Here is a 26,082-nt window from a genome sequence, read left to right as displayed (position 1 = left end):
TGTATCTTTCCCAAAACAAAATCTAACCAAAACTTGCTAGTTTAAATATATATATAAATAAATTAAAATGAAACAAACAAACCAAAAAAACCCCACAGACATTAACAGAAGAATCATAACAAATTCTTTTTAATTTTTCATTATAATACAAAAAATAATGGTTTATAAGAGTCCTTCTGAGTGTATTGCTAATGTTACATAAATGCTATTTACTTTGGATGGTTTTGTTTCTCCCTCTTCAGTTCTTTTCTTAGCAAAATTAACTTTCAAATGCCAATCAATTTCCTTGGCTACCATAAAAATAAACTTAAGATGAAACTCAGAAATAAAGCGCCACCTCCCCCTCCCCAAACATTCACCCTGTAGAGCAAATTATGAAAAACAAGCCATTGACAAAAAGCCGAGCAGATGCTCCCTGCTTGCAGTCCTTCCTCGGCAATGTGAAATAAACCCAACAGATGCCTCTCCTAATTGAGCACATGGATTACATACACACATGCACTCTGTCCTGCTTAAAACAAAACACACACAAAAATCAAACAGGAAAATAGCCAGAGAACTCTTCCCAAAGCCCAGGCAAGCAGGAATGCTAAGACCAAAAAAGACTCAGCTCTTCCTGCTCAAAACAAGACAGGAAACCGCATCTATATACACTGGAGGGAGTTGAAATCCATTAAAACCCGTGGACCTGATTATGTAGATCCCACAGGGTAAAGCAGGTACAACACATGCCTTTGTGTATCCACACAGGAGAGAGGAAAAAAAATAACGCATCAGCTTACAAGGAAATCTGTGAATATTTACTGGAGGCAGCACTGCACTATGCAGCTACCAGAATAGATCACAGATCCTACACAGGAAAAACAGGAGCTGTGCCTGCTTCCACACAGGAGGAGATGGAAAGCATATGTGTATCTACGCACGTGTGCACATCCCCAGGTCCTTGCCAAAGAAATTACAAGCAAATTAGCTGAACACATATTATGACCTGGGTTTAACCCACACCTTCAGCCAGAAGTTTCCTTGCCCGGGACTGCCGTGCGCTGCCTGCTCACCAGCCTGCCCCGAGCTGAGCGCATCTCACAGCACATAAACTCACTAGGAGGAGCTCTGCGATCCTTCTGGGCTGAACGGGCTCACCTGAATTTCAGACATTCCCCTCGAGGACCACGGACGATGCCAGGACTGTAAATGCACCGACAAATAATGCCACTGAACAAGCTGATCGGAGTTCTCAGACCCAGCTGTGGACTCTTACTTCTCTTAGCACCATCTGCCCCAGCTATGGCAAGCTGCACCGAAACCTGGCTTTCAGTTATAAAGACCACACAAATTCATTAAAAAAAAATATGTGAAAAAGCACCAGTTACAAGAATGGACTCCCGACTACGAGAAACTGGTGTTTGCTCACATTAGTACTCAATACAAACTATTCCACAGCTACTCACTGGACTGAGTGACAGGGGTGCTGCTCCAAGCAGCACTTTACTTGAGTTGTTGCATGTTCAGCTCCAGCCCTTCATCCTTTACCTCTTTAAACAGTTTGCTTATTAGGGGAAACGGACGCCGGGATATACCCGTAACTATAGCACCCACTGGTGCCGAGACAACACGCAGCAGCACCACGCTGATTCAAACGCAGCACAGGGCACTGAGTTTAGTTAGTGAGTGTAGAAAAGGGATGCTTGTAGAAACTGTGCTTGCTACAGGACCTGCCTAAAATAGGATAAAATGCAAAATGTGTTTTGTCATGCACAGTGCTTGTCCAGCAACAGCTCTCAGCCTTGGGAGAGCTGCTGAGAGTCTGAATTAGCTACAGTGCAACTGCAAACATTCAATCCAACGGATGAAACCACCTCTGTAAAAACACATTTCAAATACTTGCATCGCTCCTCTGTCTTTTTTCATTCACTCACGGCAAAATGAGGAAGGCATAGCAAGCCACCAACAAGCCTGTACTGTAGCAGCTGAAGTGAAAGTTATGTATCTGTTTCTGCCTTATCTCACATGCCTGATCCATGAATACATACTGATTTTATGCAATTGATAAGACACGCCCAGCACATTTTGCTCACAATCCAAATTCCAGTTGTGGAGAATTGACATAACCCAATGGCCCTCTGCCACACTTCACTGTTTTCATAACTTCCATTTTATGGCCTCTCTGGAGAGTCAACACCAAGATTCCCCCCCCCCTTCTCCCCAACCCCCACGCTCCCTCTGCTTTAAATTTTGCCAGCTCAGCTCCCAGAGCTTGCAGTCAGTGACCTGATACTCTGCTAGCCAGTGACACCCAAAGCAGTGAGATTTGTCCCCACTCACTCTCTCGCCTCCTGTAATCCTGCCTACTCTGCACCCAGACCTTGTCTGGGCAACACTGTGACTCAGCACCGTGGAACCACCCTCCCTCTGTCTCCTCCCTCTGTTGGTGGTATCACTGCTGCTGTTTACGCTCCTCATCCTGTGCAGCTTTGTGGCATATTTCTGTAGCACTGTGGTCTACCATGCTGCAGGGTTGGGACAAAAATTTTTCTGATTCACATGTAAATGATTGTGCATAGAGCAATAATTTCAGGTGTTAGATCAATTGTTCCATGCACAACATTTGGTTCTAGGGACCAGCATGTACTTTTTCTCCTTCCCTTTAAAATCCTGATGGCAAAGCATAACCAGCACCTAGAGGTGCTTTCTTCTCCATGGACAGCTCGGCCCTCTCTGATTTGCTGTTCAGCTCTTGGGAGACATCTCCAGGTCTTCTGTGCTTTCCACCATGCTGGTCCCCAAGGGACTGTGTTGTGACACACTTTGTGCAGCTCTCCAAGCTGCTGGAGTGCACCCCTGGGCAAGAAGAAGTCACAGTAAAGTTTAAAAGTACAGAGCGTGGAGTTGGATGGAAAATTAGTTCTTCTCCCAGACCATTGTCCTCCTCTCCACCTGGGTCACTGAGGGCTTGTGACTAACACGTGTGTACAAGAGGGGAGACCTGAGAGCTAAGGCAAGTAGAGTGGTCCACATCTGGAGATCACATACCCCTAGATGCTATGTGACCTGAGTAACACAGGTGATCCCAGGCTGACTTTCTCTCTTCCATACACTGTGGAATACAAATTTAGTGATGGACTTGCCTCTCACACATGTAGCAGGGTAGTGCAGAACCACCACAGAAGGGTTAAATCCTTCTAAATTTCTTCCATGGGCATCATGTCTTTCCTCCTTCTGACTGAAATGGGGACAGTGCTCAGACTTTCTCTATCCCTGCAGCCAACCTGCTCTGCAGGCTGCTCTGCACAAGGCCCACATCATTCCCAGGACAGTCCCAAGTTGCAAAATAGCACCTTGTTCACAGCCATGTTTTGCAAATACACAGATAAATGAGGAAAACACGCAGTTTGAGGAGAGGCTGTTGGTGATGGCATCTTTTAACTGCGCTTTATGACTTATTTGTTGAGCTATTGCTGGCTTTACAACGGTTTTGTTGATTACATTTTTAACTAACTGTCTAGAAGGTCACAGAGGCACCATGCTTGTTTTTATAAATTAAATTAAACCAACTCATATTTAACATCCAAACAGATCTGTTGAGAGTTAGGTTTATAGCTGGAGAGGCCCTCACCAGCCAGAACAGGACCTGACCATTCCTGGCGTCATGCAGGAGCTCTGACGATCCCTGTACCTGTACACGTGGCTCCCACAATGTTTTGTGAGTAGGGTTGCTAAGGTCAAAACTATTGGTACAAAAAATGAATCATCATGCTTTTGAAATTAATTTTCTATGAACACCATTTAATATTTGCCTTACATTTTCTGCTTGGCAGAAAACACCACAGCATTGCCAAAGCGTTTTTGTTTGTGCTCATTTGTTCTCTGGAAAACTGTCAGCAAAGAAACACAAGAGAATCTGAACAAAATGTATTTGGAGGGAAAAAAAAAGAATAAAAGCGTGATAACTGCGAAAGAAATGGCTCTGCTTTAAAACACCTCTTTCAATTCAGACGCCAGGTCCTGGTGCTAGCTCTCCATCAATAGCTTCTCCTACTCCCACATCTCCTCATATCACAGCAGCTCTTTTCTTCCTCCAGACCTGCTCCCTTCATGAAGACAAACAGTGATTTTCACTGTATGTAATGTAATGGTATTTAATTTTTGTCATAAGTTGCTTAAGAGGAGGTTTTGAAGCTCTCCAAAACATTATATGCAATTACACTGCATTTATATGCAATTACACTGCAGGACAGTTTCTGGAGATGGAGTTCACTTACATCCCAGAAAGAGGTAGAAATTCCCTTGTACTTCTAATTACAAAAAGCTCCTTTTACATTGAGACAGTTAACATGGTTAAGGAGTCCTTACATCAGATACACATTTTTTTCATATGCAATTGTTCCATAACCTGGCATCTTCAGCTGACGCGGATTCATTTGGAGCAGGATTTGCTTCACCTCATGGCAGCCATCCAAACGTGAAGCTTCTAGTCCAAGTGCAGGCTTTTTCTAGGGTTCATGCAGAAAGGCAGACGCTTCAAGCTTTCCTCTCTGGAGGGGAAGATGAAATAAGGGAGAGCAAACTGCTTTCTGGAGGGCGACTCTTGGAAAGGCCACTACCATTAACTGACACTGTGATGGACTGGGTTGTGTGGGACGCGTCCTTGTGCCTGAATTTTCATCCACACTCATCCCTGACACGTCCTTCAGAAATCTCCCTTTCAACCCCAATCTGCTCCCCTCTGCTGACATACAAGATGGAGTTAATAATGCCAACATGCCTCGGGAGGATGTTGTGAGGATTCATTCATATCTTTCAGATTCCTTGGGAAAAGCAGCTGCGGAAGTGCAAATTATCGTTTACCGTTCCCATCTTATTGTTTAAATAGCAGCTCAGTGTAAACAGTATCTGGGAAAGCAAAACAGCCGCGCTCGAGTGCGCGGGGGCAGAATCGCTCCCTCCTCCGGCACCCGCGGCGGAGGAGCGTTTTCCTTGAGTTTGGGCCCAAAGCGCCCGCATTGTGCTTCCATCATCGCTTCCTGTTTGTTACCTCATGACATCATTTCCTGCTTCCTGACCGATTACAACCGTGCCAACTGTTTTTCCCAAGCCCCAACCAGCTTCCCACCCCCCCCCCCCCCCGAGCCCCCCCGGTTTCTTCCCAAGCAGAAACACCACAATAAACACTGGCCTTGGCAGAGCCCCGCCATCCCCGTTAACCTCCCCGCCGCCACAGGCCTGGCTCCCGCTCCCAGCAGCATGGCCGGGGAAGCCAGGCTGTGATGGGGATGGCCACGACATGGCTGGCGATAGCCACGACATGGCTGGCGGCGGCCACGACGCCTCCACTGAGGCTGCTCCACGTGCAGCCACCGCAGCGCTCACACGCTCACCCCTCTGGAGCCTGTGCTCGAGGGCGATGGGGCTGGGGGGCGGCTGCATGGCGGCCATCACCCCCCGGGACCCCCGTGTGCAGCCCCGGCCCCCCCTGGTGCCGGTGGAAGCAGCCCCGCGGGCCGCAGGCCGGCGCCGGGCAGGGCAGGGGCGGCAGGGGGCGCCCCGGCAGCGCGGCGGGACGGGACCGGGACACGGAGGGAGCGGGGACCGGGAGGGAGGGAGGCCCCAGGCCCCGCGGCTCCTCGCCCCCGGGGCAGGAACGCTTCACCAGGCGGGATCGCCGAGGTCTCGCAGGGGCGGGGAGCAGCGTGCAGGCTGGTGGGAAGCAAACGCTGTACACTTGTGATTTTTAAGGGCTTTGGGGCCGGGGACACGCGGGACAGCAGTCCCCGTGTAACAGCAGTTGTTACCGGAGCACGCCGGAGGCTCTTCGGAGCTGTGAGGCAGCTCCGGGGGTCTGAGCCTCCACAGGCTCTCCTGCAGCGTCAGCCCACTGCAGCAGCAACCCACCACAGCTCGATCCGACAGTCCTCTGCACAGCAGTGCCCAGTTCAGGGCCTGCAGCAGCTCATACGCATTACCAGCTTACTGTGTCATCTCACCACCTTTAAAACATGAACACTGAATAGCTATTGCAGATATATACGCCAGAGGCACATGCTCAGGTCAGCCAGCACAAATGCAATATCCTCAACCACTATGAAATGACCAGCCAGGTAGGTCAGGAGCCAGCCCCGCTACGTGCAGTGCAGATCCTGCCACCCTCCTTAGGTTAAACGACCCTCCTGTAGGGAAAAGATGAAGAAGAGACCTGTTCAGATGGCTCCATAGCAAGCAACGTGCCACAGAAGAGCATGAGAAAGTCTGAATCCTGTGTTTGCAGAGGGCTCTGAGACACTTGGCAGGAAAACGCTATCTAAAGGCCCCTCAGTAGGACAGGTTTTGTGTCCAGCCCCATGACTCACTTCACAGGCCAGTTGGATGTTCCACCAGTGTCACTGCATTTTCATTCCTTGTGGTTTGCAATGATTTTGTTTATAAGGCCCTTTCACCTAAGTGCCTCATAAGTATAAGATCATGTGGTATTTGCTGCCAATAGTTGTTAGCTTTAAGGTGCCAGTTTACAAAAAACGCATTAAAGAAGGCAGGCTACATACTGCTAAGCAGCGGTGGTGGTTTGAAAGGCCAAGGTGAAGGGCAAACCACGTACTGAACAGAGAACGTGTCAGTAGAGGATTTAGCCTGGGAAGATTAGAGAGATGCTGTTGGAGAAGAAATGCTATGGGATGGCAAAGTAAGTGGGAGACCAAGGGATATTGCTTCTGCTCCTGCAACTTCACATCTGCATGGTACAAAAGTATCTGTGACTGCTGCTTGCTTATCCACCCACAGAAAGCCAGTGAGCCTGTTGCTGCCAAAGCTCGGCCTGCACGTGGGATTGATCAGAACAGCTCAGTGGTCAAGGTGCTGCCGCAAGCTTGAGGAGATGAAGCTTAGCAGAATGCCAGTGCACTGCATCTGTCTGGCACTTTATTTCCTCACATCTCACCTACAGTATGCAAAAATAAAACAAAACCCACCACAACAACAACAAAAACCCACTCTGTTCCTTCACCTTTTGCCTGTCTTGTCTAAATAGACTGTAAACTATTTGAGGAAGGAACTGTCCTTTGCTGTGGCTTTCACAATCCTCAGGTGCTTCTGAGCCACAACACACTGCACAGGAAAGACCCTGGACATCCTGAACTGCAGAATGAAGACAGAGTGGCTTTAACTGTTCTTCCAAAAATAAAAATAAATAAATAAATAAACTATATATATATATATATATATGCATGCTTTTAATTAGCTGTTTTCTTACTAAAACATCTGGAAACAAGTCTATGTCGCTATCAGTGATCCCAGTGCAATACAAAGCTTTATTGCTGTCCCTTTTGTGCATTGTTGTTGGAAATCTGAGCGGGCAATGGTTGCAGGGTATGTTCTGTTTATTAACTTTGTTGTGGACTGTCCCACCGCATGCTACTGTGGGGCATGTTGCTGAGAACAGGCTGGAAAGCAACAGATATACCACGCAAATCCAAACTGGCAGCATGTGGGAGTGGGGGAGAGCTATAGTGCTGAAGGAGCTCTTCATCGTGCACCAGTTACCACATGCAGATTTTATCTCTGGATAGCCAAGTAACTTCATCTGTGCTGGAGGGCAAGGAGAGCAGTGGGAAAGAACAGAAAGTATTTGCAGCAGATCCATAAGCCTCACACATGCACATACAGTTTTGCAGCCCCTCAGGAGCCAGAAAAACAGCATCTCTGACCTACCCTGTAGAGCTAGTAGAAGTCTACAGAGCGGTCACAGCCTGTGGCTACAGCACTGAGGCTGTGAAAGCTCAGGGTAGGTGGCAGAGATGAGATGCCTCTCATGAGAGACACCTTAACTGAGCAGAACTGTGGGGTCTCTTGGAACTGAAAACATAGTCCTCTGTCACGGTGCAATGCAGTTAATGGGGGCTAGTAAGGGGGCTAATGAAGTTAAATGCCCTGTGCTGCATGGCCACAGGCACGCACTGTTAGTGTGAGCAAAATTTGTGGCCACAAGGATAGCTTACTAATAGTTTGAGTATATAGGTGCATCATTGCAAGGCCATGGATTGAAGATATGCCCAAAGTGCCTTTAAAAAAAAAAAAGTGCCTTTAAAAAAAAAAAAAGAGCTTTGCTTAGCTCTGGGACTGCAACAGCAAGGTCACAAGTGACTCAGTAAATAATAAGTCTGTACTGCAATGGGGAATGTACTGAGGCGTTACAAAGTGCTGCCTGCAAGGACAGGTGCCAGGTCATTCTCCAGAAAGGCAAAGGCATTCAAGGCACCACTGTGCAACCACAGAAGATTCTCCCCACCCCAGATCTGCAGAGGTCAGCCATTTCCCAGAAGAATGGGGGATGTCATCCTTTATATTTTGCTAACCAAGATATAAAGCCAGCTGCATACTAGTGTACTTGCACTGAATCCAGCAGAGTTACATGGGTGTGAATCAGGACCACAGGAACTCAGGTGAAGTGTCTATTCCCTCTCTTCTCCCTGCTCCTTCTGTTCAGGCTCTACAGCTGCCCTCTGCGCAGAATTTACCTCTCTCCTCCATTAGGTTTTGTTGCCACTACAGGTTACAGCAGGTGTTTGTACAGTGCTTTGAGACTCTCTCTCAGTGGGGGCTACCTTACCATTGAATACAAACACTTCTCTATGCTCTGCCCTCCACCTCACTGTCGCTGTCACGTTGCAGGATGCACCCAAGTTACTGTAACTGACACAAGCTGAAGGCAGCGCTGAAAAGCCTCCTTTTGGCTGCTCCAAAAACAGGCTGCCAGAGCTGATCCCTTTTCCTTAAGGAGCCTCACCACAGTGCTATACATCCTGTGGGCATTTTATTTTACTTTTTATAAACAACTACCTCATTAGCTCCATGCTTCCTCTCCACATTCGAGGTCAGCAGCTGATGGTGAAGTTTGAGAAGAGCTACGAAGGATGAACCTGCTCTTTGGACCACTGAGGAGCTCACTTTCCATCTCTTCAGACTTACCCACTTGCACTTTCTTGTGGAGAAATTCCTGCTAGCTCAGGATGACATTCCTGCCAGACTCTGAATGTCATCATATGGAGATTTGCTCCCACACAGAAGGGTGCAGAAAGGATGATGTGCTAATGAGCTACCTTCTTATCCCTGCTGTCAGATCAGTGACTCTCCCTCCTCCTCTACCCTTCCCCTGAACTACAAATGCGATTGCTTTCCAGCAGCACTGCAAAGAGCCCAGTCCATCTGCAGTCCTGGAACCCCTCCAGAGGGCAAATTCTTGGCTTTGCGCTTCAAATTATCTTGTCTTTTCTCTAGAGAAGAAGGAAGGAAATACCAACCAGGGCACTGATGCAGCCAGACCGAGCAATTGAAACAAGGCCAGCATCCCTCTTGCCATCGGACTACCCAGGCTGTCCTCCTGCCAGCGCTCAGCAGGCCAACGTGCGCCTGTTGCCACCGTGTCACTAGTACTGCTACTCTGCTTGGTAGCGCGGCTGGTGTCTGAGCCTGCTCCCCCATGCCTCTCTCGATACATCACCCACCACGGTACCTCACACCCAGCGAGCAATATGAAATCTAATCCAGGATGGATATCTTAATACTTAGTTAATCTCCCTTGTTCCATAAAGAACTTTACAATTTCTTCACTCTCCATGATTAGACACCTGTGGTATATCTACTGGGCCAGATCTATACAAAAAACACTTATCTTCAAAATAAGAAGAGTGATATCTCTTGAAAGGTTCACTTGAACCTTTATTTTAGTGCATGCACCATGAGAAAAGGGTAGTTTAGTGGGACCTGGCGTGTAACTCTCATGTTTCTTCCTTCTCCCAACAGTGCCATTATAAGGAGAGGTCCAAGCAGCAGCACGAATGCACCTGAGCAGCTGGTGACCTCCCGCTCCCTCCTAGCATGACAGAGGAAGGCAGGTGCTGGAGGAGGCTCCAGCCCCTCGTGCACATGTCTTGGGTGCCAGCAAGCAGGGTGCTCTGATATCGCTCACACCAGCTCCCACTTACCCTTGTGCAAGCCACTTTCCCTCCACTGCTCTTCCCAGGTGTAAAGTGGGCTAATACTTACTCACCCACCTCTGAGAGGGATAGTTAGTCCTTACTCATCTGCCTCAATGAGTTAGGCTCAATTAGCCAGTGTAAGAAGAGTTCTGTGCGTTACCAGAGCATACTGATGCAATGCCTGAGCCTGCTCAGGCAGGAAGCATGCACAGGTTGGAGGCAATGAATACAGCAAGGTCAAGGCTACGGTTCCATGGTACTTGCGGTCCGTTGAAGGCATAAAAACACTTCAAGTGTCCTGGTTATCAGCATACCTCTTTCACATCATCTCTCCACACACAGATTAGAGCTTGCTGAGAGGCCAGTAGTTCTGCTTAAGGCCCTCAGAAGTGAATGAGAATGAACAGAGTGGAAAAGAACTGATAATAAATAAACTGCTTGGGAGGAGGAACAATCTGCCTGCCCAGAGTTGTTAGAGGATCCATAGGTACAACATTTGACAATGAACAGCATCTAAGCAGTTGCTTTAATTTCTCTCATACAGAGGTAACATACCAGGAGAGAGATTTATCCACACAAATTCACAAACAACCAATGATGCTCTCAAATGACATCCATTGTTGTTCCCCAATTCTCTTACTTTTGAAATCTATGTCAGACTTCTTTTGTTTTTTGCTTTTTCAATTTAAAGGGTCATACTGAGAGCTGAATGCTGTTTTCTGTCTTTCCGCTGTTTCTCGGTTTCCCCATTTATGGCTGTTTCTTGACTAACCTGGTCACACAGTATGAAATGATTTGGTTTTAAATCCAGTGCACCAGGTGTCCAGCAGACACCACAGGAAAGCTGGGGGACTCAGCTTGTAACAGTTTTGATCTAATTTCTTCTGGGAAAAGGCACGTGTAGCCCCCAGCTGGCCCTGCCCCATGGATTTCTCCCGCTTTAGGGCTCTTTACATGTTCTTTACTGCTAGTGCTCAGCAACCTGATGCAACCTTTGCTACTTATCTCACCAATACCATGACATGCCACAGTGACCTCTCTGCTCAGGGACTGGGTCCTCTCACCTCACCGTGCATTCCAGCATGAGCAATATGCAAAACATGCTAGCTATTACACACCCACACCGTGACACCTTTCTTCCATAATCACCAGCACAGCACCTTTTAACTCATTTTAATTGTTCTCATAATCACCCTCTGCCACATGAATGTCTAAAGAACAGCCAAAAATAGCTCAAGGAAAACGGGCAAATTCTGATACAGGAAAGTGGCTGAAGCTTGACAAGGGGATTATTTCTCAGGCTGGAGGTTTCACAGAGGTTGCTATAGAGCCTGGTTTGGACTCTCCTTTGGTGCAGAACTCATCATCATGCAAGAATTAGAAGAGCTCACACCTGCCAATGTTTGAAAAAAGATGCATGGCAAAATTAAATTTACATTCAGCATACAGCAAGTCATCCTGGCTTGAAGGGAGGAAGAGAAACAGTTCTTGGCTTAGATTTTCTCTTACTTATACTGCTTGACTGCAAGAAATGCAGCCCTTAGGCTTTGCATTAGGTGAACAGAGCCCTCCACAGCTACATCCATCCCCATCACAGGCCAATCCATCACATCGCAGTGAAATCTCAATCCTTGCACTTAACCTGCCTACACAGGTATCCATCCACAATTTACTCATTCACAAGCAAAAGCTGTCTGCTCACCTATGGAAATCCAAGAGCTAAGAAATCCAAGGGCTCTGCTGTGCTGCTTTGCATAATATGGCAATGCAAACTTGGAAAGCCTGTTTAATGAGAGCTAAAGGGAAAGAAGAATACTTGGAAGTGGATGTGCACTCAAACTGCTGTGCCAGCAGATGTTAGCTTAACCTGTCGCATAGCGGTTTGTGTGCCCTGCTCATTTAAGCTAAAATGTGTACAACACAGTCCTGCCAGCAGGTCTGGAGGGGCAGTGAAAAAAGCAGACCGTGTGTGGGAAGCTTTCCCACCAGCTGGATCCAGAAGAGAATCCCACAACATCAGTACAAGGAGATCTCCTAGCATAGGCTCCGATTTCAGCACAGGAGGTAATGAAGTGGGGGACAGGCGAGGAACAGGTGGCCGATAATTCAACTAGAGATGAGTTATTAAACAGTTCCTGGACAACAGCCCGATCACCTCAGTCTTCTCCAGGATTGAAGAGAAAAGGCACAGGCAGATTTCGAGGGATCCTTCATACCTCTGACTCTGAAGGCGTCTGTTATGCACAGACTCACACTCAAATTAAAGGAATCACTAACTGCTTAATCTTAAGCACATGATTAAATCCAGCATCAAGGTATTTAAACACATTTTTAACTCAACAGTCTTCACACAGGATCCTCTGCTAATTTTGATCCAGTCCGGCTTTGCAAAGATCCTTATTTTCTTGTGTAAACAGAACATGGTCTGATCATAACATTACACACAGAGATAGTCAGCCTACAACTGGGCAGCACTGTGACTGACTGTACTTTCCTGTTTGAAGCAGTGGAATTTAGAATAAAGCTACAGATGTTGGCACTAGCCTCCAGTACCAGACTTTAGGAATAAGCTTCCACCAAACAACATCGCAGAGAGCAGGACACAACTGGCTTCTCCCCCTGCACCCACCTCTGCTTTAAACCCCTCTCCCCCAGACAGTGCCCAGGTGCTCCAGCTGACATCACAAGCTTGCTGGGGTCTTAGCGGGTTGCAGCCAAGCACTATAGGACTGGAGCCTGTGAGACGAGAGGGTGATTTAAAAGGAAAAAAAAACACACAAAACATTATCCTAAAGAGTTATTAGCCTCTTAAAGGGTGATAAGGCAACAGCCCTCTTGTTTTAGCTGGCACAGATCTCCTGAAGTGGGAGTTCTACTGGACACAAGACTAAAATATACGGGAAAGCCCCAAGTATAGTGCAGCACGACATGTGTGTATCCCACAAAAGAATGGGCTCTGCACCTCCCAGCCCTGCAGAGAGCAGGTGCACATTCGTCAGAAGCTGGAACACGCACAGTTGTACAGCAATTTTGTTATAATGCTCTGGGGACTGTGGGGTAAGAGCTTCTTTATTTTCTTACAGGTGAGATGGAGTCAGATGATTGGTTTCTACCCGATACACGCACATAATAGGACAGAGTCTTTCCTCGATACTGCAGCCTGTACCAGGGTGGATTTCACACATCTTCGAAGGCTTAAAGTACATGTGTTAGCTGCGAGTTGTGAAATCTTATACCGATAAGCCACCATCGTGGGAATGTTTCAGGGCTTTTCCATGAAATAAAAGGAAGAAAATACCTATCAGAAAAAAGCTGACTGTCAGCTGTTGTCCTGGCACCAGTCTAGTTATTCCCACCTCACAAAAATCTGGCTGTGCTCTCCCTAGCCTGATGTAACCTCAGGCTATGTGTAGCACCAGCATTAGTAAACAGCTGGTGACGAGGCCTCTGCGTGAGTACAGCATTCCAGTTTAATCATTACATCATGTACCAATCACTTGGGTTATGACTTTGATATTCCACTGACACACCAGTCACCAGCCTCTAGCATTCGTGCGAACAGGGCATACGCAGCTCTAGGAGAAGACTCCCCGCGGCCCGTACTGTACAGCTCACTGCCAGAGCTCACGCTGGCCATTAGCAGGGAGGGTGCCCTGGTAAAACCTGGACACAGATTGCCCCCAAACTATGCCACACTTCATTCTGCATTGTCACAGCCAGCTGCGTGTCTCTGGCAGATGAGTGCTACGGGTGAGGTACAAGGATGCAGGTGGAGTGCAAGTTGGATTAATTTAAGTTGATTATTTTTAAAAAGTACATAAGCCACATCAGCCTCACTTCTCCCTCTTCTCCACCTCTCCCCAAGAAGTCTCATTATTTTTCAGGACCCCAACGGACCCAGATAACTGTAGCCTTACGCTAACTACCCTTTACTCCGGCCAAAGCAACTGCGCTTCCATTCTGACCTGGTGGCTTTTTTACTGTCACCATGCACAAATATAAACAACTAGACAGGATATTTGGCATTGGAAAGTTATCACAACCCTTTAAGCTATCAAAGAGCTGCTGAGAGCTGATACTGGGGGAGGCAGGGGGGAGCTGGAGTCACAAGGAAAACTTTGGCCTTGGTATAGATACATGAAACTATTGGATTCAGCATGGCTAAGTTTAGCTTGTGCTCTTAGGTCAGTTCCTAAAAGCTCAGCAAGTAGCAAGGGCTGAGATATGACAAAGCTAGAAACAGGAGAAGAATTAAAATCTGCAACGGAATGATGTCACAGCAGAGCTGGGGAAGGTTGGTGCCAGGTCAGGATCGATAGTAGAACCAGAGCAGACAGGGGAAAAACAATCTCATAGGGCATACAGATAGGTCAGAGTCAGCCAAGAGAGAAACAACATCAGAACATGGTGAGCGAGTGCAGGAACAAGTTCAGGTGCCGCTGCAGCTACACGCACAGAGGAGTTGCCTAAGCAGACATGAGAACAGGGCAACAGGAATCATCTTGTTCTGCCAACACTGGGTGCTAGTTTAGGACACGCAAATTATAACACAGGCTCTCAATGACATCTCTCGATGGAGCAGAGCTTTCTTTGCTGGTGCCAACAGGTCACTGACAGCTGAGGAACTCTGAAGCAGAGCTCAGATGCCTTCACAAGTGATTTTAACCAGCCAAGAGCTCGGGCGCTGCCAGCCTGCATCGTTTTGCAGTCCATCTCACAGCTAACTGTGTGGCCCTGCACCCATCCCTCGAGTCACCATGTCCCCTGCACAGAAGTGGATGCAATGCCACGTGAGTCACTTTCCTGTTGCCTCCCAGTTAAGACCAAGGACCACAGAACTGTGCTGTTACCACTGCCCACACACGGTGAGGAAGCACACCTGGAACATCTCTGCACCTTGCAAAAGCTGTTAAGTTACTCCTCTTACTGTGCATTTGATCTAAAGGCTGGCGGCAGCCTTTTCACCTCACATTTGCACTGGAAGCAGGGAAGCTGCAGGCGGTTAATGGACTGGCTGTACAGTGCCCCAAGAGCCCTTTTTGTTCAGGCACTCAGCCACAGCACAGCAACACGGCCAGAATTTCATGAGAAATGCACCTGTGCCTCATCACACCCAGGGAAGAGAAGCAAAGGACGCAGCCTCTGGGCAGTGACTTCTTGCGTCTGCCTGGTGCCTCCAGGTGCGGTCCTGATGACACAAAGCTAGGGCAGAAATGCCGACGAGCACGGTAAGCCCAGCTGCTGCATCCACGCAGTCGGTGGCAGTCCTTCCCGCAGACAGCACCATGAGTCACGGGCAGCAAGGTGCAGCAGCCCAGCGGCTCCCGGTCTTTGTACGTGCCTGGAGTCATGTTCCCCAAATCACACCCCCTTGCACAGTGCAGCCACAAGGAATTCACCCCACTTTACGCTACTGCTCTGACTCACCCCGTGGATCTTCAGTACAGCAGCAGCCTGGGCGCTGCGGTTCTTCCTTCCTACCTGCCTCCTGCTACCACCGCAGCCTGAGACTTGACGCAATGCACCCCACCGAGCCTTGTTTCCATTGTTGTGCAGGACAGCACAACTGTTCTGCCACATGGCTCAGATTTTGCACATGGGATAGAAAGGAAACTTGAAAAAAACAAATAAAAAGTAGTAAAATACACGTATGTCTGTTTTTGTTTTTCAAGCCAAACAACCGGAGTCGCTGCCAGTCCGGAGACAGACCACCAAAATCATTACTTCTCTTAAAAACAGAAGCTGTCTCATTTCACTAGAAAAATTCAGTTCCTACATGGACTGCAGCTGCACTTTCTGACCTCCATAGGGTCTGGAAGCTTCACATCTCCTACACTGAACAGAAAGAGGCTTAATTTGGAAATGATTTATCCTCATCATCTTTAGGAGTTAAGTATCTGAGAGTTACGATCTCCCCATGATGGAAGTGATAACACCAAGCTGTCAAAGGCTGCTACACAAACTCAAAGGCTGCAAAGCGTGGAAGGCACCAGGACCACCCGTGGAGGGGTCACAGCCACCACACACAGCAGCTCTGGCCAGGCAGGTGCTTTCCTCTTCTGATCTTGCGCGTGGTCGAGCATAGGAGCACAGCGCCCATTACCAGCAAGACACAAAGTCCAACAGCCACTGAGTCCTTTAGAGTACTCTCAGCTGCCCGGCCCTGCAAGTTCTTGGTGTCCCCACACACAAGAAGGTGGCAGGCGCAAGGCTGCGCAGAGCAGCACGACTGGCACCCAGGTTACAGGCAGGAGCGTATGTGACTGTAGAGAGATGCTCAGGAGGGGACCTCTGGCCCACAGCATGGAAAGGACGGGCTGACAGGCTGCTGGGCAACATGTTACTCATGCATTTCTGTTCCAGGCTGAATGAGTGTTTCTGCGGAACCTGTGCACATGCAAGTCCTCCGTGCCTGCTGTCCTGGCACTCAGCTTTGTCTTCTGGGGCCTCACACAGAGACAGCCTGATCTGACACACAGATGCTCTCTCTGAATTAAAGAGCTGGCAGAACTTGCTTATCATATTGCTAGGGCACCACAAGGCAGACAGGCATCACTTAGCAGGTGTACGAGTCATTTCTTGGCTTATTAAGTGTCTTTTTCCATAACATTTTGTTCTAAATAAATATCATTGTGCTTTAAGGTGGTGATCATTAGTGTGTTCTGCTCCTCATCTTGAGGAAGAGCACCAGTAATTAGTAAAGGACAGATCTTCAGGTCTGCCGAGCTAATCATGGCAAGGCTTAGCAAGGGAAATGGCATACCTAGGTTATCAAACTATAGGGAGAAGAAAGCAGGCTTTTATTTTGAGACAGCTGAGAACTAACTAACCAGCCTAAGTGGACATGATTTCAAAAATCACAAAAGGAGTAGAGTTACTGTTAAGCCAGAATCTCTCCTATTAATACCAGAAAACCAAACACATTGGCTCACATATAACACATCTACAGCTATTTTTAAGTATCAAAGCAGTTCTCAACACCAGAGGTACTACAATACCTCAGTACCAATACCACAGTACCTCAGTACCAGAGGTACTACAATATAAAGACAAAAATTTTCAGCTGCTTGCTAGAGGAACTCTCCCCAGGAATCACAGTTCTCCTCAGGCAGAGACATAGTCTTAACGAACACATTTTTTTTCCAGGACAGCCATGTTTAAAGCAAAGTCTGCCAGTATTTGTCACTAGCAAAAAATCTGCTTGGTATGATCTACCTCTCAGGGTGATTCCTTAGGTGACAGCAACCAGACTTTTTAGCAATTTCAGGGAAAAGCAAATCACATTTGCTTATACAACAGCATGAAACATTTTGTTTGCATTAAGCATCACATGTGCTATCTCCTTCACTCGCAGCAACACTTATACATTCAAAACAGTCAAATGCAATGTGAGACATACTTACACATAACAAAAACCGTAACAGAGAAAGAACCCAATGAAGGAGGAGCTTTCTATCGACATAGCTGCTTACCTGTCTTTCTCCACAGAGATCTCACATGGTGAGTGGCTGATTAATTGCTTTGAGTGGAAGGGCGACACACACATCTTCCTGCCCTAGAGCAACCAAGAACCTAAACATAACCACCACTAGCCTCCTTTCTGCCTTGTTAAGGATTTGGATGAGTTGAGCAGTAGCTGGGGCCCCTTTCTCCCTCAGATGAAGGCTATTAGTAACTGCTGCAGGTGCAAAGCCCTTCTCCTGGCCACAGCAAGGAGCAGCAGTGCTGCTGAGGAGCTGGCCGCTCTCCCTGCAGTAGTGCACACTGGGCTCTCCCAGCTGGCTGGCAGAGGGAGGAGGTGGTTCCTGTTTGTGCTGCGTGGTCCCATTCCAAACTTCACCCCTGTGAAGCCTCTTGTGCTGTTATTACGTTTGGGAACCTGCTGCTCCCCATCTTCAGAAAGCAAGCCAGCTGGTTCCAGTCCTTTCTTAAAGTTTGGTTACAGACCTTGTTGAAGCTCACTTTTTCGCTGGCAAGTAGGACATGAATTTCAACCTGCTGCACACCCCTTCCTTCAAAACTCCAGACAGCACTCTAACACCATCTGGTTTGGGGTTTCTCAAGTAGGTGAGATGGTGCTTCGGGGTCTGCATATGTTCTGCAACTCTTGCTTTGCTGTTAGTACCTCAGTTGGATGCTTCTGGACTCTAAGTTTGGGCCTGCTGGAGGATTTGTGGTCATCCTCTTGCTGGCAGCGTCTGGGCTTTAGCAGAAAAGGAATCTATAACATCTAGGCCTCAGATGAACAATGCAAACAATGCTTGTTAGGGAAATCCTGTGATGATGTGGGCAAGAACAGCTGCAAGCAAGTCAGGTCAAAACATTATCACTGTAAACTTTTCTGACATCACAAATCTCCAGAAATTCTGGAGCTTGGTTCCAACTGACTGAAGCTATATTCAGGCTATTTCCTGTGATGATGGAAACTTTCTGTTCTTCAAATGCATTGTCTTTCATTTTCTATGTTTCATTTCATTTTTCGTGTCTCAAATACGGGCACTGCTTTCTGTTTTCCAGTCATGTGGTGCCTGCCCCATTTTGATATATTTACATTCCTTGCTTATGAACTCTTGCTGCGTCTGTTCTTTCACCTCCCTTGACACGCGCACAGGAGCTCTTAGATCTGTGCTTTTGTTTCAGATGTGGCAATTTTTTTTATCAGTCATAACAATCACCATCCTGTTTGTTATTGATTTGCATCTAAGCCATCTTGATGCTTATATCACTGCTTGGAGTCTCACTTCTTTCTTGATCCATTTTTTTATTTGACTAGAAGGCTTCTTACTGAGTTTTTAATCTAAAAAATTCTCTAAGCTCCTGCAACAATCCTCCACACTGTCTCCTCAGTCTCTGCTTACTATGTCTGCCTTTAACCAAGATAAAATCCAGTCTGAAACTGAAGTTCTGATTCCTTATGGAGAAATTCTTTATGGACCAGCACTGGGAAACCTCAGCAATCAATCAGCAATAAGGAATGTGACAGAGGCAGGATGACCAGAGCCACCGAGGCCAGCCCCTGCCAGCAGGGTCAAAACTGCCCACAAGCTCAAAGTGGAGCTGGGTTCTAACTGACTGAAGCTATACTCAGGCTATTTCCTGTGATGCTCCTGAAATGCAAACTTTCTTTTCTTCAAATGCATTGGATGGAAAGGTACAGTGGGTAATAGATTTAACCGATAGGCATCACATGAGCCCTGTTGCAGTTAAATCTAGATAAAGTGGTTCCTTTGCTGTTGCTGGTTCAACTGGGGAAGTAAGGCTGAAATATCAAAAACTTGCTGCTCTACAGGTTAGGATGTTCTTGTCGATCTCCAGACTATGCCACTCATGTCCATCTAATGCTCATGTACTTCTGTGCCAATTCAGTTTGAACAACAGCTCCCTTCTTTCTCTTTCTCCCTTGGTCACCAGGATAAACCCCATGATGTAAAACAGCCCTATTCCCATTTACACAAGCTCAAAGTGAGAATGGGAGGGGAAGCTGGCAAAAAACATACTGCAGCAGATCACTTCTGTCTATAAGACCAAAAAGCCAAAAAGACGACGACGGGTTTTCTTCAAAGGACTTCTCAGTAAACTACCAGGCCACTGGGAACTGATAGCACATGAAAATGCTCTTTGGATCAATGGATTACTTTTTTTCTTTTTTTTTTTCCCCCACATGTAACTAGTTCAAATACTAATCAAGTCTGTCATGACTTAAAACCCACTCCTACCAGTAATCTTTGGGATATGAATCGGGCACACTGTAAAAACAACCATCACAACTGCTAACAGTGAGAGCTGAATCAGCCATAGGACTGAAGTAGACCAGCACAAGCTGAGGTTCTGTCCTGCAGAAGAATCCTCCAGACTGCTAAACTTTTATTACTGTTGATATGCAAACCATCTAAACATGGAGATTTGTTTCACTGCCTTGTTTATCACCTGTACAGGTGCTTTGTATAAAGTTTTTTCATTGTCCTGGATACAGAGACTTCTGTTTTTTAGCCTGGTGTCCCTTTAGTACTGTATCTCTTAGAGTTTAGGGTTGTTCTCTTTAAAGTACTGGTAAGTCCTTTGCCATTTGTTCTTCTTTTTGCTCAGGACTGTACTTACCCCCAAGAGTAAAACCAGTTAGCAATGAAAGTGCATTCCCTTCAGATGCAGCAAACATCCAAACACACCACTGCCTACTCTTCCATGCATCATTCCTGATCCCCAAGCTCTTGTCTGGAAGCTTTGACAATGCCACTTCTGTATTTGCATGTGTTTGAATCAAGGACATCTGTGTATTGATATGTGATGTGTTCATATCTGAAGGCTTGTAAATGCTATAAGAATTGGATTCAACAAACAGAAATAATGGTGATGCACATGAATATGGCAACGTCCATATCAGAGGAATGGTATTGATTTACATCACTTGAAAATGTTTGTGGCATTGTTTGAACTTCACCTCCAACCACAATAGCTGTAATATTTACTGAAGCCTCAGGGAAAAGGGACATATTTGTTTTTTAGAATCTCATCTGTTCATTGTAGAGAGAGGAAAGCGGTGCCAAGCTGATGGAGGAAGATGTGGTATGTGAAAACAAAGCAGCAGTCCTCCTGTCCCCAGTCAGTACTTGCTGAATAGAAGAACTTTCGGGAAAACCCAGTGCGTGTCCTCAGCTTATTGAATCAAATAAGTGCCCGAAATGCAAGACGAAGCTAATGACGGTTTCAATCCACTGTTATGTGTCATGCCAGCCCTGTTGTTGGTTCCTCCAGCTCTGTGGTGATTCATTGTTATCCTGAAAAACAGGCAGCTCTGGCACTCTGTTAGTCACCTGGCACTAACATGGAGAATTGCTCTGGGGAAGCACAGCACACACTGCTAAAGAGAAACTAGGCCTTCCTTTTCCTGCAACCTAGGAAAAACAGTTTCAGGATGCAACAAGTAAAGCCACAGTTGCTTTTCCTCCTTCCTAAAGGTTACCAAGCCAAAATAATAACAATTGCTTAACGGCAGGGAGAATTTTACATTTTTTTATTAATTAACAGAGTATGACCATTATCTTCCATTCATTTTTCCCTTTGTCACTTTTAAACTGAAGTCTGTTTTTTTTTCCATCTTCTTTTGTTTCTCTCCTGAAACTACATCGTGTTGCTTAACAGTTAACTCCATTGCTGTGCCACATCCTCCCTCACACCTATTTGAGCATTCCTGTGGTTTAGCTTGGCAGGCTGTTCTCCTTGCCTTATGAATGCAAGCTCCAACACTAACAGACATTAAATCCTCCCCTTAGCATCCACCTGCTCTCCTTAGCTCTATACGCTTTACTCACATAGCCACATCTCCACCATCTTCAAGATACCTCTTCTGCTCAGCCCCAACAAAGATGAAAGCTTAAAACCAATAAAATTCTTAAAGACTTGCTGCATACGCCACAATTTCAAAAATAGTCTTTCCCCAGGCTGTGCTCCTAATGATAGAGCAATATCCCAAAGTCTTTACACAAGAAAACCAGGGACTTGACTTCAAAAGGAGTTTCTAACCTCGTACCTAATTGATCTGGGTGTAGCAGCACTGAAGGGAGCAGAAACCTGTAGCGTTTAACTGGCATGGGTTCTGAATCAGGTCCCTAAGGGTTTTTGCTTTAGGCACTGGCTCTTGACTGCAGATCTGGCCTGGCTATGCAGCAGAGTCTTTTAGAAATACCATTAAGAACGCACTGCAATGGAAAGGAGATATTTTTCTCCCTTAGTCAGTGAGCATGCAGTCACTTCCCAGTAGTGTATTTTTTCTTTATGCAATTTTCCTTAGCTTGTACTAACAGATATTTGTTGCTTCACTTGCAAGACTGATGCATATTCCAGCTCAATTCTCAGATGGATAAAATTCAAATCCTGAGGAAAGCTGAAGAGGCTAGACTTGTTTTGTTTTTACTGGTATCACTAAGAACAGAACCTAGCAAGAGCTTCTTCACCTTATCTTTTAGGCTCTGATTTGTCTGTCGCTGTTTGTGCTTTTGCCTGATAAAGGTAATGCAGCTACGGCCGAATGTTTCAATACTTTTATTAACTACGTACTCAGTGTTTTGCTCAAATTGCCTTGATGTTAGCATGAAAAATTTCCAGAACTAAATATGAAAAATACACACTTCATGCAGTGGGACACAGAGGGCTGACTGAATCCACAGATGAAACTGGTTTCATTTGATTGAAAAACCACAAGCGTGTAACTTCGTGGGTGTGCGGTGTGAAGGGCTGGGAGGACTCAGAGTTGCCCCCATACCTGTGAGCCTGAGTAAGATAGGGAAGGTGACCGAGCAAAGCACAAGTGGAGAGAGTGGGAGAGGAAAATTAAGGAGCTTTAGGCTCTGTTAAGATTTACCTTGTGAGGGGTCATCCAAGGTAAGTCAGAGAGCCCACCATGCAGGGCAGGGGAGAAGGGCATGCAACATACGGCATGGTAGGCCAGACGTGGCAGCCACACAGTCAACGTCACCCACAGTGAACGTGGCAAGGCGCAGGGAGCACCCACCACAGTGTGCGCGTTGCAGCTGGAACACCCTGTTACCTGGAACGGGAAGGTGGGTAATGGTTGGAGGGGATCCAACAGGAAACTAAAGAAAAGACTGCATCTAATCGTTCCACGCAGTCTATTTACAAAGGACAAACACAACAGTGAGAAACACTTGTATATTGCCTGCACCCCCACAATGAAGAACCCTGTGATTTGTGCCCACCTCCTGAGCCATCAGGACCTGCCTAAGGCTGATTTGCAGCTGGGTCTCCAGGACACGACCCGAACACGTCGCAGGGCAGATAGCTCTGGGCCCATCCCCGTAACTCACAGCACCTACCACCAGCCCACGCTCCAGCCTGGGTGCAGCACAAGGGGAAACACACTCAGTTTGCCAGGATCTGCACCATTGCCTTGCCTTTATGTGGATTTTATCACGCCAATGCCCACCTATGCACCCGAGTCTCAGCCCTGGTGATGTCAGGAGCCGTGGCTTCACCCGTCTGATGCTGGCTGCTCGCTGTGCAGCAGCCGCTGACCTCGGACGAAGGCAAGCCAAGGCGTGCGCTGCCAGCCCCTGAGCACTCCGTCACTCTCCCTGCCCCAGTTTCCCTCATTTTCGCACCGCCCCAAGCGCAGGCAGCTCTGCCCAGCAGCCCCCACACCTCCGCTTCCACACCGAGACGTGGGTAGCCCACCCTTCCCTCCCAGCCTTGGTGTCCCACCACCATTAGGACGAGCACCTGCCCCACGGTGGGAGCCGGGCCCCCCCTCACAGGCGGCTAACGGCCGCCGCTCGCCGCCTGACGCAACCCGCGCCCCGCTTTGCCCCATGCGCGGCGAAACACCCCGCCCTCGTTGCATCACCCGCGGGGCAGCCCGGCCGCGACCAGCCCAGCCGAGCCGAGCCGAGCCGGGCCCGGCCGCCAACCGGGGCCGTGCGGGGCGGGGCGGGGGCCGCTCCGGCCTTTAAAGCGCGGCGGCGGCGTGTGCCGCCTCAGCAGCGCCCGGCGCCGCCATGAAGCGGGACCCGCAGCGCCCTCAGGAGTGCCCCGGCCGGCCCCAGGGGCAGCCCGAGCCCCCTCCTTCGTCCCCCGCTTCGTCCTCCCCGGAGCCGCCGCTGTGGATCTTCGGGTACGGCTCGCTGGTGTGGAGGCCGGGCTTCGAGTTCACGTCGCGCAAGGTGGGCTTCATCCGCGGCTACAGCCGGCGCTTCTGGCAGGGGGACACCTTCCACCGCGGCAGCGAGAAGGCGGTGAGCGAGGGGCGGCCGTGGGGGGCGGCCGTGGGGCGGGGGGCTCGGCTGGGCTCGGCTGCTGACGGCTCTCCCTCTGCTCTCTCCCGCAGCCCGGCCGGGTGGTGACGCTGATGGAGGATGGCGGGGTGAGTACGGCACCGGCTGGGGGCTCCCGGGTGGGCTCAGCCACCCCATCCCTCCCCTCCGTGCCCTCGGTTCATGGGGACCCCGGGGGTGAGGCGGGCTGGGGGCTGCTGGACGCGCCCCCTTCTATCACTGCCCCAACCTGACCGCCCCGCTCCATCTTCGTTGCAGGCGTGCACGTGGGGTGTCGCCTATGAGGTCTGCGGGGAGCAGATCGCTGCATCGCTCCAGTATCTGAACATGCGGGAGGCTGTCCTGGGAGGCTACGACACCAAGCTGGTGAAGTTCCACCCGCAGGACAAGGATGCAGAGGAACCCATCCAGGCTCTTGTTTACATTGCGACCCCCCAGAACCCGTCCTACCTCGGCCCAGCGTCCGAAGAAGACATTGCAGCACAAATCATGGCCTCAAGTGGTTGTGCTGGCCACAACATAGAGTACTTGCTGAGACTGGCAGACTTCATGCGCTACTTCTGTCCTCAAGCAGAGGATAAACATCTCTTCTCCATCGAAGAGGCTCTTATTTCTATCCTCCCCTGCATGTGCCACACAGAGGAGCCCCTAGAAGAAACTTCAAGTGTCCCTCAGAAGACCAAGAGCTGAAATGAAAACATCTTGCAGGGTTTCAGTGGAAGGGACATAAGGAAAAAACAATAGGGACAGTCTTAACTCTGAAAAATATACCAGACTGAGTGAATGAAGGGAAAATAGCAAGTAGGTGGGGAGGGAGGAAGTGGAGGGGCTGTAAAACGTGTTTGCTATAGGACTTGCAATTAGGACCTGTTACACTCCTTACTTGTAGCACCAAGACAGTCATTGCTGCTTTCCAGGTGGGAAGCAGGGGTCTTGGCTGGAACTTTGCTCTAAGACTTGCTTTTGGGGGTCAAACCTGAAGCATTCATCTTCTTAAGAGGGAAAAGAGGCTCATTGACTTTGCACTTTTTTTTTTTAACTTTGAAGACTAGTTGAGCAGGACTTGACTGGGTTTTAGCAGTATATATGCAATTCTACCTCAGGCAAAAAGCTGTTTGTGTCGTGGTGACTTGGGCAGGTTCTGCCAAATTCCCCCCCCCTCCAGTGCAATATTAAGTGAACCTTGCCTTAAGTGGCCTCTGTAGGCTCTTGTGAATCCTACTTCCTTATGTTGTAAAGGATCACACTAATGCACTTATTTTTCTAAACTGTTGTGTTGTATTTATTTATGTTGCATATCCCCTTAGGAGATATGTCTGAACTGCCTGCTTATGTGCCACTGTGTGTGTAGTCCCCATTCAACCTTGCAATTGTGCCTTTTAGTTTTAGATCAGTTTTATGAGGAGCTGTGCCTGCTTTAATGACAGAAGCTTTTCTCCAAGCTTCACTGACCTTGTGCTGCTACAAACTTAACTGACTCCATAAGAAATGGTCCTGTCTGCGTAGGAATTCTGTACTGTCTGGAGGAAAGCTGCCTGGATGCAGCAGCACTTTAACTAGCCCTGTATTAGATAAGCCTCTTCTGCTTCAGGGTAACATGGGTTTCTGGAGAAGCATTTGAGGGTTCTAGTTCCACACCTAGAACTGAATCTGTCTGGTCCATCTTTACTTGACTGCAAAGGACCATCACTGAGCATACTTGCAAGCTTGGGAGTTCCTGAAATGCCTGCTCTATCACGTGAAGCAGAGGTACTGCTGCAAGCTCAGACTTCTCAGCTTTAAACATACTAACAGCTTTAAAAGCCATAGTATTTCGAAAGAAAACTGCTGCTACTACAACTAGCAAGAGAGCTGACCTCTGGGATGTTTGACTCCTCCCAAATACTATGTTTTTTTTAAATAAAAATAGGGAATGTTTATATTACTGTGGCTTATATGTATGAACTGATGGTGTGCCCAGTAATAAACTGACAAAGTAAATGACTTTTGTACTTTTTTTCAATTAGTGATTTCAAATTGATCCTTACTTTTAATGTGCTTGGCTCTTTTTTGTTTTGTTTTTTTAAACTTAGCTGGTAATGCTGCTGTAGCCCCCCCCTTTTTTTTTGTTTCATTTCTGAGCAGCTTCCCTCAGCTGGACCTACTAGAAGATGTACCTTTGAATCTTTCCCTTTAAGAAAAGTGGGTTCAGTCATTTTTCTCTTCTCAGCTTCCAGCTCTTGTTGACTCTGGAGTACTAGTGCTGACAACAAACAAGCCAGCTCTCCTGACTGTACAGAGCAGGCACGGAAATGTAATGCTCCGTTGGCAGGACAAGGGCCTTTTGCCTGAGT

The 26,082-nt window shown here is 47.8% G+C and overlaps 1 protein-coding gene and 1 long non-coding RNA gene across 6 annotated transcripts; one reads left to right on the top strand and one right to left on the bottom strand.

The window, feature by feature from the left end:
- Window positions 1-47: 47 nt before the first annotated feature.
- Window positions 48-23,383, bottom strand: LOC106040922 (uncharacterized). Of its 5 annotated transcripts, none has more exons than XR_001210138.3 (3): window positions 23,199-23,383; window positions 17,438-22,509; window positions 48-4,532 (listed from the first exon to the last, which is right to left on the bottom strand). It is a non-coding gene; the product is annotated as an uncharacterized lncRNA (long non-coding RNA). The 5 variants fall into 5 exon arrangements; XR_007163729.2 differs by lacking the exon at window positions 23,199-23,383 and having other exon boundaries at window positions 17,438-17,520; window positions 18,091-23,192; XR_007163726.2 differs by lacking the exon at window positions 23,199-23,383 and having other exon boundaries at window positions 17,438-22,232; window positions 22,324-23,192.
- A 57-nt stretch (window positions 23,384-23,440) lies between these two features.
- Window positions 23,441-25,645, top strand: CHAC1 (ChaC glutathione specific gamma-glutamylcyclotransferase 1). Its single transcript, XM_048065031.2, has 3 exons — window positions 23,441-23,710; window positions 23,803-23,838; window positions 24,008-25,645. The coding sequence occupies exons 1-3, from the start codon at window positions 23,474-23,476 to the stop codon at window positions 24,437-24,439; spliced, it is 705 nt and encodes a 234-aa protein (XP_047920988.2). The 5' UTR covers window positions 23,441-23,473; the 3' UTR covers window positions 24,440-25,645.
- The last annotated feature ends 437 nt before the right edge of the window (window positions 25,646-26,082 follow it).

This window comes from Anser cygnoides, chromosome 5 (genome assembly GCF_040182565.1).
Source record: "Anser cygnoides isolate HZ-2024a breed goose chromosome 5, Taihu_goose_T2T_genome, whole genome shotgun sequence".
Classification (NCBI taxonomy): Eukaryota; Metazoa; Chordata; class Aves; order Anseriformes; family Anatidae; genus Anser; species Anser cygnoides.
The sequence above is the reverse complement of the archived record's forward strand: the minus strand, read 5'-3'. Positions and strand labels throughout refer to the sequence as shown.

Bases quoted from the DNA above. Each gene is read 5' to 3' on its own strand.
- CHAC1 (XM_048065031.2), top strand. From the start codon at position 23,474: ATGAAGCGGGACCCGCAGCGCCCTCAGGAGTGCCCCGGCCGGCCCCAG. The intron at 23,711-23,802 runs GTGAGCGAGGGG...TCTCTCCCGCAG, and splicing joins ACCGCGGCAGCGAGAAGGCG to CCCGGCCGGGTGGTGACGCT. The intron at 23,839-24,007 runs GTGAGTACGGCA...TCTTCGTTGCAG, and splicing joins CGCTGATGGAGGATGGCGGG to GCGTGCACGTGGGGTGTCGC.